We start from the raw sequence: 19248 nt of genomic DNA on the forward strand, positions 1-19248 counted from the left end.
ATGGCGTTTTCTCTGTGGGTTATTCTTATTTTTAAATATTCTTAAACCGGTATCTTTCTCAAAGCCTATATTGAAATTCTTTTACTGATTTAGTTGAAACATTTTTGCTATTTTGAAGCTTTTCGCATTGGTTAGTTTTTCTTCTAAACCACGATCATCGTTAAACACCAATTGTTTTTAGATTAAGTTATCGAATACTTTTTTTTTTTTTTGGACGTGTTGGTTATATCAAATATCTAAAGGAACTAAATCAAAGAAAAAAACGATTTATATTTAATGATTGGATTTTATTATTATTTGTGACATAAACTCTCTTCTAATCATTATTCATAGTAAGGTTAAAGCTAAAAAATAAAGAAGTATTAACAATTCAGATTATAATTTTAATATAACAAGAAAAAAACAATTTTAATTGCTGGTTCAATCGTTTTTGTTTTCTTTTCAAAGACATAGTTGTATTTTAAAATTATTATAATAATATAATAAGAAAAAAAGAACAAAAAACTATTACACTCATTTTAAATTCTATTTTGTTTCCTAAAATAAATCCTGTGGATATAAGAAGACACCTATAAAAAATTAATACTCAAAATAATAAAATAATAATAAACCTTTCATTTTTTTGTAGATAAAATTATGACTGGATTAGTAGTAAATGCAAAGCAGACGTATTATCCAATTGAACTTTCCAATGCCGAACTATTGTCACATTACGAGACTGTACAAGAATATCACAATGACATCTCTGAAAATATATTGAGAACCGCTGCTAAGTTTAAACCAGATACCAAATTAATAGACTCTCAACCACAGATGAACCCATATGAGACTAGAAGCACTATGGTTAACTTCTTGTTCGAATTGTCTCAATTGACAAGGGTAACAAATGGAATCTTCTTCCATTCCGTTAGACTGTATGACCGTTACTGCTCGAAGAGAATTATCCTTAGAGAACAAGCAAATTTAGTAGCTGGTACGTGTCTGTGGTTGGCTGCAAAGACCTGGGGTGGGTGCAGTCACATTATTAATGATGTCACTATACCAACTGGTGGTAGATTCTACGGTCCAAATCCTAGAGCTAGAGTCCCAAGGTTATCCGAATTGGTTCATTATTGCGGCGGGTCCGAAGTATACGATGAGTCGATGTTTACCCAAATGGAGAGACATATTCTGGATACTTTGAACTGGGATGTATATGAAATGAGCATCAATGATTACGTTCTAAACGTAGACGAGAACTGTCTTATTCAATATGAACTTTACGAGGCTCAACTCAAATACAGCAGAGAGATGAAGATGAAACACAACTCAGTGTCTTCTAAGTCTACAATTGACATGGTGGATGACGATGAAGAGTACAGCGAACTGAGGATGAAAATCGAGTTGATCAACTTGAAAAAGTTCTTGATTGATCTTTCCAGTTGGAACTATGAGTTCGTTAAACTCGAAATGTTCGAACTCTGTCATGCGATCTTTGATGTCATCAATAAATTCACCAACCAGGACCAAGGCCCTCTTCTGTCGATGCCTATGATCACAAAAGTAGTATCAGAGAAGTTGGTTAATTCATTCATTGAATGTATTGTGAAGCTTCCGGATTCTGTTTTCCGCGTCTACAAGGACCAAACTGGCGTATTTGATTTCATCGCCAAAGTAAGAGATTTCTACGAGGAGTACCAAAGAAAATACCAAGCTCCAAGCTTCATGGACATCACCAAAAGATTGGCTATCAACACCCAATATGTCGACATTGCTACCGGTGTACCATCGCCAACGTACTCTACCGACACGTTAACGCCAATGAGACAATCCAGTGCTCATTCAGAGAACAGTCTCTTCAGTCTCAACAACGCGGGCAGCTCCTCGCCACTGACGCCTCATATGCATACTTTCACTCACTTCAAAAACAACAGCGCAAACTGCAGCTCTTCTAGCCTCAATAGTCTAGGTCAGAGAATACCTTGCAACGATGTCACGAATATACATACTATACCCAAAAACGACAAGCCCATTTTTGGTGGCTTCGACAAAGAAAACTGTCTGCCAGTATAAGAAAAGAAAAAAAAATAAACCACATTATTTCTCAGCATTGTAACCATATAAATACATTAAAATTAACTACTTAACCTTCATTTCTGTATAATATAGAAAAAAAAATGCATATCTCAAAGCACTATTCTTAAGATAACATAACAATAAAGAAACCAATAATGGTAAATGAAGCTGACCCTAAATATAAATAGAATTTTATAGCAAATTTAGCAAATATAGCCATTATACTAATTTGATCAATATAACTATATAATACACGTGAAAAGCATCACTATTAACGTTATTGGCTTAGATTTAGTTTTGGTGATTTTCGCTGCGGAAAAAAAAAAAAATAAATAAAAAAAAATCTATTAAGACCCCCATTTTAAGTATCTATGATAACTTTTAAAGCAAGTCTGGTAAGAACTGCTTTGACGTGTTTAGATATAAGCAAGGAGTAACTATAGCTATATTGAAAATCATTTAAAGGTTAGAAGAAAGAAAGGGAAAAAAAAATTAGCCTAATTGATAAGACGCCAAATACTACCGAAGGAAATTAGTAGTGATTAAAAAAAAATAGAGCAGATATAAAAAAAACCAACTGAGATGAGACGTTCGTTAGTATACAGTTTATTAGTTGCAGTTGTAGCTGGTGATGCCAGTGAATTAGTTGGTACATGGTCTTCGAAGTCTAATCAAGTTTTCACGGGGCCTGGTTTTTATGATCCGATTGACGAGTTGCTTATAGAGCCTGCCCTGCCTGGTATCTCATATTCCTTCACTGAGGACGGGTGGTTTGAAGAGGCTACCTATCAGGTCAGTGGTAATCCTAGAGATCCTACTTGTCCGAAGGCTTCATTGATTTTCCAACACGGTACATACGAACTATTAGATAATGGTACTTTGATCCTAAATCCTATTGAAGTTGACGGTAGACAACTATTTAGTGACCCTTGCTCGGATAATGGTATTTCTACTTACACAAGATATAATCAAACTGAGACATTTAAGTCGTGGGAGATGGGTGTTGATCCATACCATGGTATCTACAGGCTGCAGCTATACCAGTTCGATGGTTCTCCATTGCCTCCTCTATATCTTGCTTACAAGCCACCTATGATGCTACCCACCGAAACTCTTAACCCTACTGATAGTTCTAATGCTAAGGCTACCGCATCAAGTGATGATACCTCCAAGAACGTGAATTTGAAGAAAAGGTCAGTTAGAGAACATGTGAGGAGAAGTTTAGAAAATAGATACAAAACAAATGCTGTCAAGCAAACTAACTCTGTCCTAAATTCTAACTTTTTCTGGTACGTTTCTGCAGCTCTAGTTGGTACTGGTTCCATAATCTTCTTAACTACTTGAACACATTCATTTTACCTTTTAGTTCTATTATTATTTTTATTTTATTTTTTAGTTGCAACGATCAGAGAAAGTGAGAATAACCACCATCCTTCCTCGCAAACACGAATTTAAAACTGAAATATTAAACATTCATTTCATCATTACCATTATTGTTGTTAGAAGCACAGCCATTCTGTTGTCACGTTATTTTTTTTTCTCTTATAATTATTATTTTTTTTTTCTGTTATAGCAATAAGGATGAGCAAGGTTGCTGGATTCTAATGAATACAAATCCAGCAGGTATTTAACCTCTATTAAAAGAATTTAGCGGTGGTCATAAAATTATGGAGCTATAAAATAGTTCGAAGACAAGATTCTATTAAAAGATAAAACTCTATTAACTAATGTTTATACCAGTCCACTATAATTTTGTTTTAATTTTGGATAAAGGTAAACAAAGATAGTTAGTACTTCCACTGGATAGGATTATTAACTTTTATTATAACTCGGATATATAATAATATATATACATATATATAACAATATTTTTATCACATCAATATATTTTTTATTATATTTAAATGTTTTTTGTTTGTTTGTTTTTTGATTTTTAGAAATCATTATTCGTTAACTCTATAAAAAATTCGTTATATTTAATTTATATGATTATATATCAGTTTCCTCGGTTTCTAAACCACAGTCCACGCACTTTTTTCGAATGAAAGGAGTACCATCATCATCTTTCCCTGTTGTGACAACAATACTAAAATCATGGACATGTTTAGTACCGTACTTTTGCTCTCGAAGCCTGTTGGTATACTCCTGGGCTCTGGTTTTCAAACGCATTTCAGCAATCTTCTTTTGGTACTTCTTCTCACGCCTGGATGTTTTCCCTTCCTCCCTTTTCTGCCACTCCTGATCAAGACCTTCTTCACCACCCCATTTTTTGAACGCAAATTCTTCAATTTGACATCTCACGAATAATTGCATTCTGGCAAATGTTCCTGAATGTGGGTTAGGTTTTTCCAACCTGTGAAACAGCTCTAAGTCATTTAACTCGGGATCTGTTAGGAAATAGTCCTCCTTACATTCGGTCTTTGTCAGGAGAGCGTATTTCTCCGGGTGGTCCTTGCTGCATTGCTTACAGACCTGAAGTTTAAAGACATCATGTAGTACTGGGTCCATCTCTATATTGATATTACATTCAATACATTTGGGAGCTTTAGAGATATGCTCGGGGGGTGGAGCATTCTCATATAACATCCGTCTCTCCTTCTGCTCCCGCTTCCAGTCATCCAACGATTTCTGTTTCTTACTCCCTAACTCATCGAAGTAGTCCTCACTACCTTCACCTGTCTTATCTTCCGGGTTGATATATCCACCATTCAAATTCTTCATTGTGGCAAAATCGTATTCTATATAGTCTTGTTTCCGAATAGAAGGCCTTATGTGATCTAACGGTCGTTTTTTGCTCTTCAGATCCTCCCTACTACTAACTGCATCCCTCAACGAATCGGGCGGAGCTGCAGCTTGTAACGCCGCCATATCATCCTGCTTACGCCTTGATTCCACATTGGTGTTGTTCTGAACAGTCGAAGACCCCTTCACTGAAGAATTATTGCTATTAGATGATGACACAATCCCCCGTGCTTGCAGCCTCTGTAGAGCAGCCTTCCTATTAGCCTCTATCCTAGCCTTCTGTTCTGGTGTAACCATAATATATATGTTCACCGAATTCTTTATATATTCTATTTATTATGTAAAATATTGGTTGACTATATGATCTGCTTAATTCTTTACGTTTATTTTTAATTAACCATTTACAAAGGATAATAAAACCTTTCTAAACGAGAACTGGTAATATATCGGTTGCAAAATATCAAAAAAGAAAGAAATTGAATATTTCCATCTTGTTTTCTTTTAGAAATTAAGGAAGGGAAAGGGTTTGCCTCTCGAAGTCGTTCAATTGCAGTGCAGTTAATTTTTTATTTTTTTTCCTCTTCAGAAAAATCATCCAAAGTCAGCTCACCTCGAAGCTCACCTCGAAGCTCACCGCTCGCACTGCTGTATGCTCTGCTCTCTGCCTCTCTTCCCTTCACCTTACTCTATCTCTTGTAAACGAACTCATTGCTCCTTCGCATACAACGACAAACTCGACCGATGCGAGTATATAAAGCTATGATATAGTACCTCTGCTAATGTGAGCTCTGTAATATTACTAATTGTTCTAATTGATAATCCGAAAGCCCAATTCACCTCAAAGATAGAAAAAAAAATGAAGTTCTGTGTGAAATTACTGTTTTTCCTAGCTATCTTTGGTTACATATTGAACCAACTGTACGACACCTGGTTACCACGTAACTACATTTTCGATGCCCAGACCCTGAATGAAATCTGTAACGGTGTTATCTCTAAGTACAATACCTCAGAGGCTGGTAACACTGAGGCTTTATTGATTGATGTCAGAGATGCTCTTGCTAAGCACTACGGTGATGAATACATCAACGAGTACAAGAGAGATGACTGGGTTTTCAACAATGCTGGTGGTGCCATGGGTCAAATGATCATCTTACATGCCTCCATTTCTGAATACGTTATTTTGTTTGGTACCGCAATTGGTACCGAAGGTCACACTGGTGTTCATTTTGCTGATGACTACTTCACCATCTTGAAGGGTGTTCAACGTGCTGCATTGCCATGGAGCCCTGAACCAGAGGAATACTTCCCAGGTATGACCCACCACTTGCAAAAGAGCTACGCAAAGCAATACTCTATGGAAAAGAACTCCTTCGCATTGGAATTGGCTCAAGGTTGGATCCCAGCTATGTTGCCATTCGGTTTCTTGGACACTTTCTCCTCCACTTTGGATGTTTACACCTTAGGTAAGACTTGTTGGTTGACAGGTAAGGACATGATCAAAAACTTGATCCAAAACCAAAAGTTCTAAAAGGCTACCACAGAGATTTACAGCTAGATAGTAAATAAAACAATAAAAAAAATAAAAATAAATATCAATATACTTTAGCATAACAATTATATAAATATTAAATATTAGAAATTGTATTTTAAAAATAAAATTGAAAAAGAATTGTAAAGCAAGCAATCTAGAATATCAATTATTGTGCCCTTACAGTAGCTCTAAAATCAAAAATTTCATATTTCATGAAAGTTCTGCTTCTAAAATCATGCTTTCTACAATAAAATTATGGTATTTACCTCTTATGAATATTTATGCAAATTATTTAATAGTACTAAAATATGAATACACTAGATCCAGCTAGTGTATACCGTCGGTGGGAGGAAATAAGGAGACTGATCTCCTATAAATACTCTTACGATGGTTGACTTGTGGAATTGATGAGAATCGTCTGTTATTGGGCATATCTCTATTTGATATCCTCCCTAGGACCTGTTTGAATCTTTCATTTATATCATCTATTTCTGCAAAATTAGGTTCACTTGGAGATGGACTATCATCCAGTAGGTAATCCAGCTCAGAATCCTCATCAACATTGTCGACAACATCTTCACTCTGAGGGGTACTGGATTGTATATGCGTATAGATATGTGAACAAACTTCGGTAGAAACTTTGGTTTCCCCCTCAAAGCTAGTGTCATCTATCAATTGACAGATATTTGAAACAACTTCCTCAAATTCATTGGTAATTTCCAGTATGTTCTTATGGGATGGTCCATTTACCGGTAAAAATTCTATTTGCCAAAATCTCTCAGGGTTAAAAAAAGTTATAAGATATTTACACTGCTCTCGTAGTTTAGTAATCCTTAACTTTGGTAGTATTGGATGCACAATTTGACCACTTTTCCCCAGGGAAATATAATTCATAGATTGCCCTTTTCGTTCTTTAGTAGCAGGAGTCTTAATTTGGTATAGTTCTAGTAATCCTTTTCCAATGAGCGTTAGAGGCTTTAATTTATCTGTAGAGGCACTAGTTCCAAGTATGACAGTTTTAGATGAACTAGATGATGAGATGGAAGAGGTCCGTGAACCATTAGCCCTAACACAATTAAATACCTGCACGTTATTGTACTTGAATAAGGTCACTCTGTGAGCCGAAAGCCGCTTGGATGAAGTTTTTATGTGAGCTTCTTGATTAGCTGAACTTCCGGTAACAGTAGGTATATTCTTCTTGCTCGATTTCTTAGACCGGAGCTTTAGCGTATCCTTAATTGACTGCATGGAAAGGTACTGTTGCTTACCATCGTTTGACCTCCGTTTCGGTTTCACAGAACTCATAGAGAAATAACGATATGGTAGACTTTAAACAGTTGCGACTGTATGTAGAGAAGCATATAATTAAACCGCTATTCACTAAGAAACATTTTTTAGGCAGCTTGTTTACACTCTGGAGTTCTCTATTTCGTCCATTTCGTGCAGATGTCTCCGTCCGAGAATCCGATGAGCTAGAAAAAAATATCGATATTACAACATTTTCATACAAATTATTTTTATTTTAATATTATATATTAACTATCTATAATATGGCAAGGCATTCTACCATTATCAGCAGTAAATCATACAGTCGTAAGGAACTAACTGTAGAATATTTTCAATCCGGAAACTTTCAGACAACTAATCCACAGATAAAAGTCCTTGATAAATTATAATTAATTCATACCTATACTATTTCACAGAAATATACAAAAACAAATGATAAATAGCAAATATTTTATATTATGAAATTATGTCTTTTAAAAAATTGAGGTAAAAGTTTTTAAAAAAAAAAATATAGTAATGTTATCTGTCGATGTAAATTCAACATCCGACTTCAAAGACCATGGAGAACAGATTGGTCCACAATAATAAAAATAAACACAAATGGTCGAAGCTCCATTAATGTGCCACTCTAAAAGGAGAGATGTGGGTTTTATCGTTCTCTAGCAATCTAGTCGAGACATTGGATAGAACTGTCGTAAAAATATGAAAAGTAAAAAGAAAAAAATGAGTAATTTAAAATAAAGTTTATCATCGTAATCTTAGTACATCTTTACATGTCATGTACAAGATTGGGCTGCAAGTTAATAATTAGAATTAAAAAAAAGATTTATGAAAAGAAAAGAGCAAATTCTAAAAACTGCGTTTTTAATCGACTCTCTTTCTACCAACCAAGTGGTCAGCAATAGCTCTGGCGTTTTGCCAGTGGATAACCTTTGGCATTCTCTTACCAATCTCAGTTTCGAAGTCGTATAGTTGTCTAATTGGGTTGAATTCAACTTGAGAACCTTTAACACCCAAAACGGCAGCCGTAGCTTCAATTTCCTTGTCATCTTCCAAGAAAGCATCGTTAGCAGCACGAGCAGCAGCCATAGTCTCTTGTTGACGTTCAATGAAATCAACAGCCTTAATGGAGAATCTGGTAGCTCTGGTTCTGTCGATTGGAGATGGTAGACCACCTTGTTGGACATGACCTGGGTAAGCAGCCTTAGCATCGAATCTACCCTTTGCCTCAGCAGTAATGACTTCAGAAAGCTTTTCAGCAGACAAAGCCTTGGAAGCATTAGTAGACTTTAGAATCAACTTACCGAAACCTTCTCTACCGTTGGCGACATCAAAGGATTCTGACAAATATTCGATATCTTGAGATAATTGTTCCAAAGAAATACCTTCTTCTGGAACGTAGGATACTTGAGCACCAACAGCCAAAGCAGCATATGTGGCTAAGTAACCAGAGTTACCACCTTGAACATCAACGACGAAGGCTCTACCTCTAGTAGAAGAAGCGGATTGCTTGACAATGTCACAGTACTTCATTAGGGCATTCAAAGCTGTATCGGAACCTAGAGAATATTCAGTACCAGGGACGTTGTTAGACAAAGTAGCTGGAATCAAGACCATTGGGATTCTGAAAGCAGGGTATGTTTCTCTGGATCTTTCCAGTTGGTGTAGAGATTCAAAGGCTTCAAAACCACCGACTAGAATCAAACCATCGAATTGGTACTTTTGGAAGTAGTAAGCAATCATACCAATATCAGCTTCTTCTGGAGTAACTCTGTTGGTACCGATTTCAGAACCACCACGAGATTGCCAGCCTAACATGTCCTTCCATTTCAATGAACGGACACTTTCGTGTCTGGCTAGACCGGAGAAACCGTTGTAGATAGCATATGGCTTGTGACCTTGAGACATACAGTAAGTAGCCATAGAGTAGACAGCAGAGTTAATACCACCGGCTGGAGCACCAACGTTGATAATAGCGATCTTTAATCTCTTATCAGATGGCAACTTTGGTTCGTTGTGGTCCGCAGAGTTGATAGCCATGAAGTTGTTCAAGTGTTCAACAAATTCAGTGTCTCTCAATTCCATAGCCTTCTTGAAGTCCTTAGCCTTGATGGCATCAGCGACAGACTTGGTCAACTTAACAGATTCAACCAAAGGCTTACGGGTGATTTTGTTTTCGTTAATAGCAATCAATGGAGATTGGGTTTCTGGAGTAGAGTCCAAAACAGCGTTGACAGCCTCAATACCTTGCAAGGTAGCAAGAACACGATCGTATGCAACAGCAGTACCACCTCTTTGGACGTGACCAAGAGTAGTGATTCTGGTGTCCAAGCCTAGTCTATCACAAAGAACCTTGTGAACGTCATCTGGAGAAATTGGGGTCAAATCGTTAGAGATGGCACCTTCAGCAACGATAACGATAGTAGTTCTCTTACCCTTAGATCTGTGCTTAGCGACAATGTCACACATTTGGTCTTGCCATTCACTGGAAGTAGCTGGCTTCTCAGGGATGAAAATGTAGTCAGCAGACGTAGCGATACCAGCTAATAGAGCTAACCAACCACAGTTTCTACCCATAACTTCGACAACGAAAGCTCTGGAATGAGAGTTGGCGGTAGCTTCGACGTAATCGATGGCGGTACAAATTCTGTCCAAAGCAGAGTAAGCACCGATGGTAGCATCAGTGGTAGACATATCGTTATCAATGGAGCCAACAGTACCACAAATGTTCAAGTGCTTGTATCTTTCGTAAGTGTCTTCAGTGATCTTCTTTTCCTTTAACAATTCTTCGACTAGAGAAGGCCATTCGGATCTGAACAAGTCGGCACCGGTTAGAGAACCGTCACCACCACAGACAATCAAGGCGTCAACACCGGCTTCGATCAAGTGTTGAGCACCTAATAGACGACCCTTTCTCTCTCTGAATTCCATACAACGGGCAGTACCGATGTTGGTACCACCTTGGGTAGACCAACCTCTGACATCTTCCCAGCTGAATTCCTTGATGTAATCTGGACCACCACGGACCAAACCTTCGTAACCTTCCATAACAACAAAGGCACGACAGCCCTTGAATAGAGCGGAACGAACAATGGCACGAACGTTAGAGTTCATACCAGGAGCGTCACCACCAGAGGTCATGACAGCGATGGCCTTCTTAGATTCTGGGGAAGTTCTAGTGTTCTTAGTTGGAAGAGATGGGTAGTGGTCAGTAGTCTTCATACAGTAGGTCAAATCGGTAAAGGATTGAACCTTAGATGGAAGAGCAGTTGGCACATTAGAAGATATAGCGGTGGATGGGAAGCTAGTTATGTCGTTTGAAGCTTTGGTTGGCATTGTGCTAGCGGCATTCTTTGTGCATGTGACACCGACAACATTACCCAATGGGTCAATGGTGAAAACTTGCATTGGTTGCAAAGTTGTTGGGTATGCTTGAATTGGGAAGTCGTTGGCAATCAAGTTCTTCTGGATGTTTTGGATATCAGTAATGCTGAATACAAGAGAGTTCTTAACTTGAGCTCTCCAGTCTTTCTTAGTGGTAATCTCAGACAACTTGGATGCTCTACGCATATCCTCTTGGTTTAAGTTGCTGTCTTCCTTCAAGACAATCTTGATAGAAATACAGGAGTTGTAAAGAGTAGTCTCCTCGGCACTCTTGTCATTCAATTGCATTAGGGACAAAAAGTTCTTGTAGAACTCAATAGCCTTCTTATAGGACTCTTGGGAGTGAGCCTCCAAAGTGGTATATGATGTACCATTAACTAAAGTTTCCACAGCCATTATTTTTTTTTTAAGTAGTATCTATGGTTATATTAATTGCCCTTTTTTTTTCTTTGTTTATTAGTTCTTTAATTTCAAATAAAAAGAGATAGATGTTTTTAAAGGGAATAAAAAAAAGGGTTTTGTTTTAATTCTCTATCCTTTTTCTCTTTATCAGTTTCTCTTATTCTTTATCTTCCAAAGTTTCTATTGTTATAATAGTAAACCTTTTTAACCCCCGTAATGACTTTTTTATTACTTTATATAGGACTTTTATCAAAAAGATTTTTTCGATTGTATTTTAAGGGCAATTCGAGTAATGAGTTAGTTTCAAATAATAAAAAAAAGTACCTTTAGTTTATATTATAATAATAATTATAAACAAAAAAAAAAAATTTTTTTTTAATAAAAATTTCAATACTTTTAATTGAAATTGGATTATTTATTGAAATTTGAAAAAAAATTGGAAATTCAAGAAATTCAAGAAATTCAAGAAAAAAAAAAAAAAAAAAAGAGCTCATTGTTGCGTCGGCTCATACAACATTTTGTAAGTCTTGCCTCTAACCCTTGGGAGAGAGACTTAATTTCATATAATAAAAAAAAAGAAAGAAAAACAAGGGTCTACGCAGTAACTCTGTTCCATACCATCCAAACAAAGGGAAGCATTATTGGCTACGAAATTTTTGTGAGGAAATAAAATTATTATATTTTTTTTTTAAATTGCTTTTTTTTTTTATTCGACACTCTCTTGTTAGAGAAGTTTGCTTTTCGTGGAATCTCGGAAAAACTTCAAATATTATCGGAAAAAATATTGTTTTTTTTTATGTTATTTTTCAAAATACGTAATTATTTTTGTATAGAGGAATCCCATTATAAAGAAGAACGATGGCTTCCAGGGTGTATGGGTGTAATATACATGACACGTGATATATCACGTGCTCGTTAGATATAATGATAATCATGGGGATTAATGAAAACATACTAAAATATGGTATTAGTATTAATATATCGAGTTATGAAACAATTTTTTTTATAAATATTATTTTATATTTTATTTTAATTTCTTTTTTTTAATGTACAAGAAAAAGTAATTCTATCTCTATTATGTTAGACTCTTCAAGAGTTTCTCTTTATCCTCGGCAGTCATCATCTTTAAGATCTCGCAAAGACCAGAGATGGCGTTGTCGTGGTCGTTTCTGATGCTCTTAGCGACATCTAATGCGAATTTCTCAGACTTCAGTTTCTTCAAGTTATCATCTATACCTTGGTAGTTCTCTTCGATCCATGTGGCAATCTCACGGTCATTCTCGATGTCCATGGAGACTGGGTACCAGGACCTGATACGGGCGAACTTCTCAAGTCTAGAGGCATGTGGAAGCTCGTGGTCTAATCTCTTGAGTAAGTATTCCTCATTTAGACGGCGTCTTAATCTCCAGAAGAAGAACCTACGTGATTGAACCCACTCAATTTCCTTTCTGATAGTACCCTTCTCCAACATACGGCCAGATCTGTCGTGTAAGTCGGCAAATTGTAGACTGATTTGGTGGTAGATTGGTAATAGTTCTCTCTCACGCTTGGCCAACTCAACAGAGATTTGTTGGTGGTCTTCTGGGGCCATATCCTTATCACTTAATTTCTCCTTCAAAGTCTTGTATTTTGGATCCAATCTGGCCATAGTATTCAATAACTTTTCCCTACGGTACTTAATACCGACCATACCTGCAGGTTCCAAGACACCGGCACGGGAATCAACATCTGCATACATCTCCATTTGGTCAACATTGATCATAGGATCAACTACGACCCACGAACCACCTCTCAATTCACCCAAAGGTGGGATATACACCAATATTGGTTGCTTGTAGTCTACAAGAGCGTCAACTATGAATGAACCGTATTTCAAAACCTCATTGTACATATCTCTTTGACCACCAGAGAAACCTCTCCAGTTAGCCATAATCATCAATGGAAGTTGTTCACCATGGTTAAAATCATTGATGGCTTGAGCAGTCTTGAAAGCAGAGTTTGGATACCAAACTTGACCTGCTTGTTGAAGCAATGTCTCGGTTGATTGTGGATTGGCAGGGTCGGCAGGAATCAAAGTCTCAACAGTTCTAGTTTCAACAGCAATAACACCAAGTGGAATACCACCTAGACGAGCTCTACCAATAACAACACCTTGAGACCATCCTGAAAGTGTCTCAAAGAAAGAGCCCTTATCGAACAGACCATATTCAAAACCTTCTGGGGATTCCTTACCAGAAATCATCCATCTGACATCAAATGGAGAATCGGTTGGAGGATAATAATCAACATCTCTATCCCATTTATCTTCAGTCTCTAAGATAGGAACTGGCATATCACGCTTAGCTGGGACGTAAGACAACCATTGCATTATTTGTTCTACACCAGCCAAATCATCTGCAGCAGTTAGATGGGAAACACCGTTATTGTACATGATTTGTGTACCACCTAATTGTAAATTAGATGTGTAAACTTCTCTACCTAGAACCTTGTTAATAGCTGGAGCACCAGTCAAAATGATAGGTTGACCTTCAACTTGGATAGCTCTTTGACCTAATCTAACTAGATAGGCACCAATACCAACAGATCTACAGGTAACTAATGTGATCGTAAATATATCTTGATAAGCTCTTGAAGTTGAACCAGCGATTAAACCAGAACCCTTCAAACATTCAACACCTAACCCATCGTCAGCACCAATAATAGTTTTGATAACAAATCTTTCCTCACCAGCATCTACAATACGCTCAGTTATCACAGAGTTTTCCTTATTATACTTCTTCAAAGACTCCATACCCTTACTATTCAAGTATAGGTATTCAAAGCCCTTGGCAGGATCTGTTACATCATTCCAGGCAACCTGGAATAATGGTACTAACTCTTCAGCAATACCGATTCTGGCACCAGAGTTGGCTGCCAAGTAGATTCTTGGAATACCACGTTTTCTAGCATATCTGGTAACCTTATCGAAGAATTCATCTTCTTGTGGACCGAAAGAACCAATCTTAAAGGTAATATCGTTAGCAACAATGACAAATTGACGACCGCGTGGATATTCTGGAGTCTTGACAGTTATCTTAAAGGCAACCATACCAATAGAATTAGCACCAGCTTCTCTCTCAACTTCAGTCAATTCACCATTTTCATCTTCAATCAATTCATTGGCGACAAAGAAGTCATCAGTAAACTTGTTCTTTGGTGATTGTTTGCTCCATGAGGAAACAGCAGCTTGACGGAATAATTCTGGGAAATCATAAACGTAGGTAGTACCCATTAAATGGGCCTTGTAACGTTTTGGTTGCAACCATTCCTTAACTGGGTATGGAGTAGCAATAGGTCTCAAATGCATAGAACCTGGCTTACCTAAGGATTTGAAGACCCATTCACCCTTAGAGTTTTTAATTTCAGTGTACAGTTCAGTTCTGACAACATAACCTGAAACATTGTTGATCAGGGCACGTAGAGGGATTGGTGCACCAGTTTCAGTATCCTTAATAATAATACGGATTTCGGCTGAGGTTACACGCAATCTCATGAACCTTTTACCGAATCTTTCCAAGAATCCGCCAAATGCGGCTTCAACGTCCTCAGGAGAAACATCAAAAATGGCTGAGAAGTTGATAAAGATATGGTTCAAATCAGAATTGGAAGTATCAGTAATTTCCAAGTTATCAAGAATGTCACTCATTAACCTGTTGGCTTCCGATGTCAAATACTCCTGAATAGAAATGTCCTCTCTAATATGGCCAGTTCTAATAATACCTCTTGTAAAAAATCTCTTATCAAGAGGAGAAGTTTTGCTAACAGCCTCGTACACATGAATGTTTCTATTTTCAGTGAAAATAGGCTTGATGTTAAAGTTTGACATTCTTCCTAGTTCCAATTGGAATGCCAAAGCTGGCTCAATGTGACGAATAGTCTCATTTTCATTATAGCTTGGTCCATTGAATGTGTAGTACTTTGGATAGGAGCCATCGTTGAAACCAAACATAAATGTAATACGACGGATAGCAGAATCGATTAAAATTTGCTTGTTCATCTCAAGGATTTCGTATAATCTCTTTAGGATCTCTTCTTCAGAGGAGAATCCCTCGGTAGAGCCAACTACAACGTTGGCCACGTTGCTCAAAGAAGCAGAACTACCAGTTCTGTCTGGTACTGGGCCGTTATTGGAATGGTGTTGAGGAACAATTTCCAAGCCTTCAGATAAGGCTTCATCTACATCATCTAAATGGTTAGCACTAACCAGAATACCAGTTCTTAAAGGAGCGCTATCAGAATCAGCGACATAAGATAAATCAGATACAGACATAGCTCTATTCATACCCATCTTAGTTTTGACTAAAGGAATTGCAGAGAAGGCTGCAGATGGTAGTTGGAACTTCCATTCTATAACAGGTCTTCCAGCAAATTCATAGGATTTAACATCACCGATAGTGTATGCTCTGTACGCACGACGGACATATACTTGGCCGGCAGCGGTAGCAACGCTTAGGTCTGAGTGATTTAGGAACTGCAATAAAACATCGAAAACCACATAGTTGGAATCAATTAAGTCTGTCAAGATTTCTTGATCTGGTTCGTTACGCTTAGTGTTGGTCTCGCCGTAGGTAGTCTTAACGACTGAAGATTTCAAGATATGCTCGACTTGTTCAGTTCTCTCCTTAACAGAAGGCAAAGCGCCTTGTATTAAAATCTCTCTGGCTTGTAAAGCGACCTTGGCAGTAGTCTTAGACTCCAGCTCAACGATTTGTTGCAAAGGTCCTGCAAAAATAGATGCCACATTGGAAGAGAGTTTGCACAGTGGCTGATAATGCTTTAGGATAGCAAGGATCAAATTGTTCTTAGCAGATACCTTAGAATGGGATAATACGATCAAAGCAACCTTATCCAAGTCATCAGAATTTTCATCACGTAGTTTTAGAATGACGGTTTCCTCACGATCTGGAGCACCATTAAATAACTTCTCCACCTCATAGTACTTCTCGACGAAGTTGACAAATACGGAATGTTCATGTGCTTCTAGTCCATTGGAGTATCTCTTACAGATATCAATCAATGGCTCAAGAGTAGTACTTAAAATGGCATCACCTGAGTTAGTCTTCAAAAAGGTGTCGATAAGCTTGCCTAGTTGCTTAGCTGGGAATGGAGCTGAGCGTTTTTCAGAGCGTTCGACCAACTGTTCCAACTGTTCATCAAGTTTAACAGGTAATCTAGAATGCAAAGCAGAAATGTGTAGTTTCCATTCGGAATAAGGTAGTTTTGGATCTCTCAAAACTTCAATTAATTGTTGTAGAGAAGCGTTCATTATAACTTGATTATCGTAACCCTTAAGAATATTTTCTAAAGTAGTAACAAGGGATTTGAATTTGTAAGCGGGCTTCGTACCTTCAACTACAGGAGAACCTAAATCAGGCAACATGCCTTCAAATGGTAAAGCATGTTTGACCTTAGAAGGATCATCTAGAGTCAAAATGGCAATTATATCACCAGCAGCAATAGTTGAACCTGGTTGTTTTAGTAATTGAACAACACCACTTTCCTGAGAAATCAAAGGCATTTGCATCTTCATAACTTCAATTTCAGCGTAAGGTTGGCCAGCAGCCACATGATCACCGTTCTCTACCATAAATTTAACTAGCTTACCTGGAGAAGGTGTACGTAATTGTGTTGGATCATTTTCAACTTCCAATAGTGTGGTCATGGAATCTACAGATAATCTAGTTGCAGCAACCTCTTCCTTCCAATAAATAGTATGAGATTTACCTCCCAAGGCAATCAAAAGACCTCCATCTGATAACTTGCGAACTCTAACTTCACATTTGGAACCATTAATGAATAGGGTATAACGGTCATCAGCAGACTTTGCAACAGTAAACTTATATCTCATAGCCTCGTGAATGAATTCAACTGGGAACATGGTTTTTAGTTGCGATTTTGATGGAACTTGACCCCTCTTCAAAGAGTTAATATAGTCTTGACGGGCTGCTTCAGAAGCAATGAAAGCTTTGGTGGCAGCACCACAAATTACAGCTAACATGGAATCTGGTTTTTGTGCAGTCATCTTATTTGATATTAGATCATCTAACCATCCTGTAGTTATAGTGTTTTCTTCGAAATCTTCTGTCTCTAATAACTTGATTAAGTACTCTACGGTAGTTCTGAAGTCACCTCTGATCGAAAGCTCCTTTAGAGCTACAACCATGTGTTTTCTGGAGGCTTGTCTGTTTTCACCAAATGCAAAAATGTGACCAAATTGGGAATCAGAGAAAGAATGAATACCACCATTGTTACCAACGGAAAAGTAACCCCATACATTGGAAGAAGATCTGAAATTTAGCTCATTAAGGGTACCACCAGAAGGCTTGAAACCATCGTTTGGATCTTCAGAGGTAATACGACATGCAGTACAGTGACCCTTTGGAATAGGTTTCCTTTGCGTAGTCAAGGCATTGTCTGACTTAAATTCGAAGTCTATTTCAGAAGAACCACGTGGATTGAGTCCGTAGAAAACTCTGATGTCGCTGATACGATGCATTGGGATACCCATAGCAATTTGTAACTGTGCGGCCGGTAAGTTAACACCGGTAACCATTTCCGTAGTTGGATGCTCGACTTGTAGTCTTGGGTTCAATTCCAAAAAGTAGAACTTGTTATCTTCGTGGGAATATAAATATTCTACAGTACCAGCTGAAACGTAACCGACCAATTTACCTAGACGAACAGCGGCCTTTTCCATTTCACTGAAAGTTTCAGGACCAGCGATTGTAACTGGGGCCTCCTCTATAATTTTTTGATGACGTCTTTGTACGGAACAGTCACGGCCGAACAGTGAGATATTGTTACCGTATTGATCTGCCAAAAGCTGGACTTCTAAGTGACGGGCTTTACCTGCTAACTTCATAATAAATATTGGGGAACCCGGTATTTCATTTGCAGCCTGATGGTATAAGTTGATAAAATCTTCTTCTCTAGTGACCTGCCTAATACCTTTACCACCACCACCTTCGGAAGCCTTAATCATAACTGGGAAACCGATCTTCTTGGCTTTGGCTAAACCATCTTCAGGAGAAGAACAGCAACCTTGTTGGTAAACTTCATCATCGACGGATACAAGACCATTTTTCTCATCTAGGTGAACTTTGTCGACACCTGTACCTGACCAAGGTATACATGGGACCTTCGCGTGTTGGGCCACAATTGTAGAAGAGATTTTGTCACCAAGAGAACGCATAGCGTTACCTGGAGGACCTATAAACAAGACTTTTCTCTTAGACTTAGCCAATTTTTCGGGAAGCAGAGGGTTTTCAGAGGCGTGACCCCAACCGGCCCAAACTGCATCCACATCGGCTCTTTCTGCTATATCAACAATTAAGTCTACATTGGCGTAATTGTGGTTATTGGTACCGCCCGGTACTTCGACGTACTGATCGGCCATACGGATATACTCAGCATTGGCCTCTAAATCCTCTGGTGTGGCCATTGCAACGAATTGTACGATCTTCTCGTCTCCGAACGTCTCGTATGCCCATTTACGCACGGATCTGATCTCTTTCACGGCGGCAATACCGTTGTTTGCTATCAAAATCTTTGAGATCACCGTGTGACCGCCGTGAGCCTTAACGAAGTGTTTCAAAGGCGTATCTTCGACCACATCGACTGCGTTCTGTCCAATGAAATGCCCAGGCAGCGTCTTATGGTTCTTGGAGTAGTCAGTTACTTCGTACTGCTCCTTCTGCGACGCAGAATCCTCATATAACATCTCGTCACTCATCTTCGTGATATATTTGTTATGCCACTCGTTCAACGTGTTCCGTATACTATTGTTCACCACTGCTCGGTTCCGTATA

The 19248-nt window shown here is 37.9% G+C and overlaps 7 protein-coding genes across 7 annotated transcripts; 3 read left to right on the forward strand and 4 right to left on the reverse strand.

The window, feature by feature from the left end:
• Nucleotides 1-636: 636 nt before the first annotated feature.
• Nucleotides 637-2052, forward strand: CLN1 (cyclin CLN1; the record flags this gene model as incomplete). Its single annotated transcript, XM_071053768.1, has 1 exon — nt 637-2052. One exon carries the CDS (start codon nt 637-639, stop codon nt 2050-2052), a length of 1416 nt encoding a protein of 471 aa, XP_070910180.1.
• Nucleotides 2053-2637: 585 nt separating this feature from the next.
• Nucleotides 2638-3399, forward strand: ROT1 (Rot1p; the record flags this gene model as incomplete). The annotated part of the gene is made up of 1 exon (XM_071053769.1): nt 2638-3399. The coding sequence occupies one exon, from the start codon at nt 2638-2640 to the stop codon at nt 3397-3399; it is 762 nt and encodes a 253-aa protein (XP_070910181.1).
• Nucleotides 3400-4044: 645 nt separating this feature from the next.
• RAD14 (DNA repair protein RAD14) lies at nt 4045-5094 on the reverse strand (the record flags this gene model as incomplete). The annotated part of the gene is made up of 1 exon (XM_071053770.1): nt 4045-5094. The coding sequence occupies one exon, from the start codon at nt 5092-5094 to the stop codon at nt 4045-4047; it is 1050 nt and encodes a 349-aa protein (XP_070910182.1).
• Nucleotides 5095-5653: 559 nt separating this feature from the next.
• ERG2 (C-8 sterol isomerase ERG2) lies at nt 5654-6325 on the forward strand (the record flags this gene model as incomplete). The annotated part of the gene is made up of 1 exon (XM_071053771.1): nt 5654-6325. One exon carries the CDS (start codon nt 5654-5656, stop codon nt 6323-6325), a length of 672 nt encoding a protein of 223 aa, XP_070910183.1.
• A 330-nt stretch (nt 6326-6655) lies between these two features.
• On the reverse strand, nt 6656-7633 carry INP1 (Inp1p; the record flags this gene model as incomplete). The annotated part of the gene is made up of 1 exon (XM_071053772.1): nt 6656-7633. One exon carries the CDS (start codon nt 7631-7633, stop codon nt 6656-6658), a length of 978 nt encoding a protein of 325 aa, XP_070910184.1.
• An 846-nt stretch (nt 7634-8479) lies between these two features.
• PFK2 (6-phosphofructokinase subunit beta) lies at nt 8480-11395 on the reverse strand (the record flags this gene model as incomplete). The annotated part of the gene is made up of 1 exon (XM_071053773.1): nt 8480-11395. One exon carries the CDS (start codon nt 11393-11395, stop codon nt 8480-8482), a length of 2916 nt encoding a protein of 971 aa, XP_070910185.1.
• A 1081-nt stretch (nt 11396-12476) lies between these two features.
• Nucleotides 12477-19172, reverse strand: HFA1 (acetyl-CoA carboxylase HFA1; the record flags this gene model as incomplete). Its single annotated transcript, XM_071053774.1, has 1 exon — nt 12477-19172. One exon carries the CDS (start codon nt 19170-19172, stop codon nt 12477-12479), a length of 6696 nt encoding a protein of 2231 aa, XP_070910186.1.
• Between the last annotated feature and the right edge of the window lie 76 nt (nt 19173-19248).

This window comes from Nakaseomyces bracarensis (assembly GCF_045282275.1).
Source record: "Nakaseomyces bracarensis strain CBM3 chromosome Unknown Scaff12_0, whole genome shotgun sequence".
In the NCBI taxonomy this organism is placed as follows: domain Eukaryota; kingdom Fungi; phylum Ascomycota; class Saccharomycetes; order Saccharomycetales; family Saccharomycetaceae; genus Nakaseomyces; species Nakaseomyces bracarensis.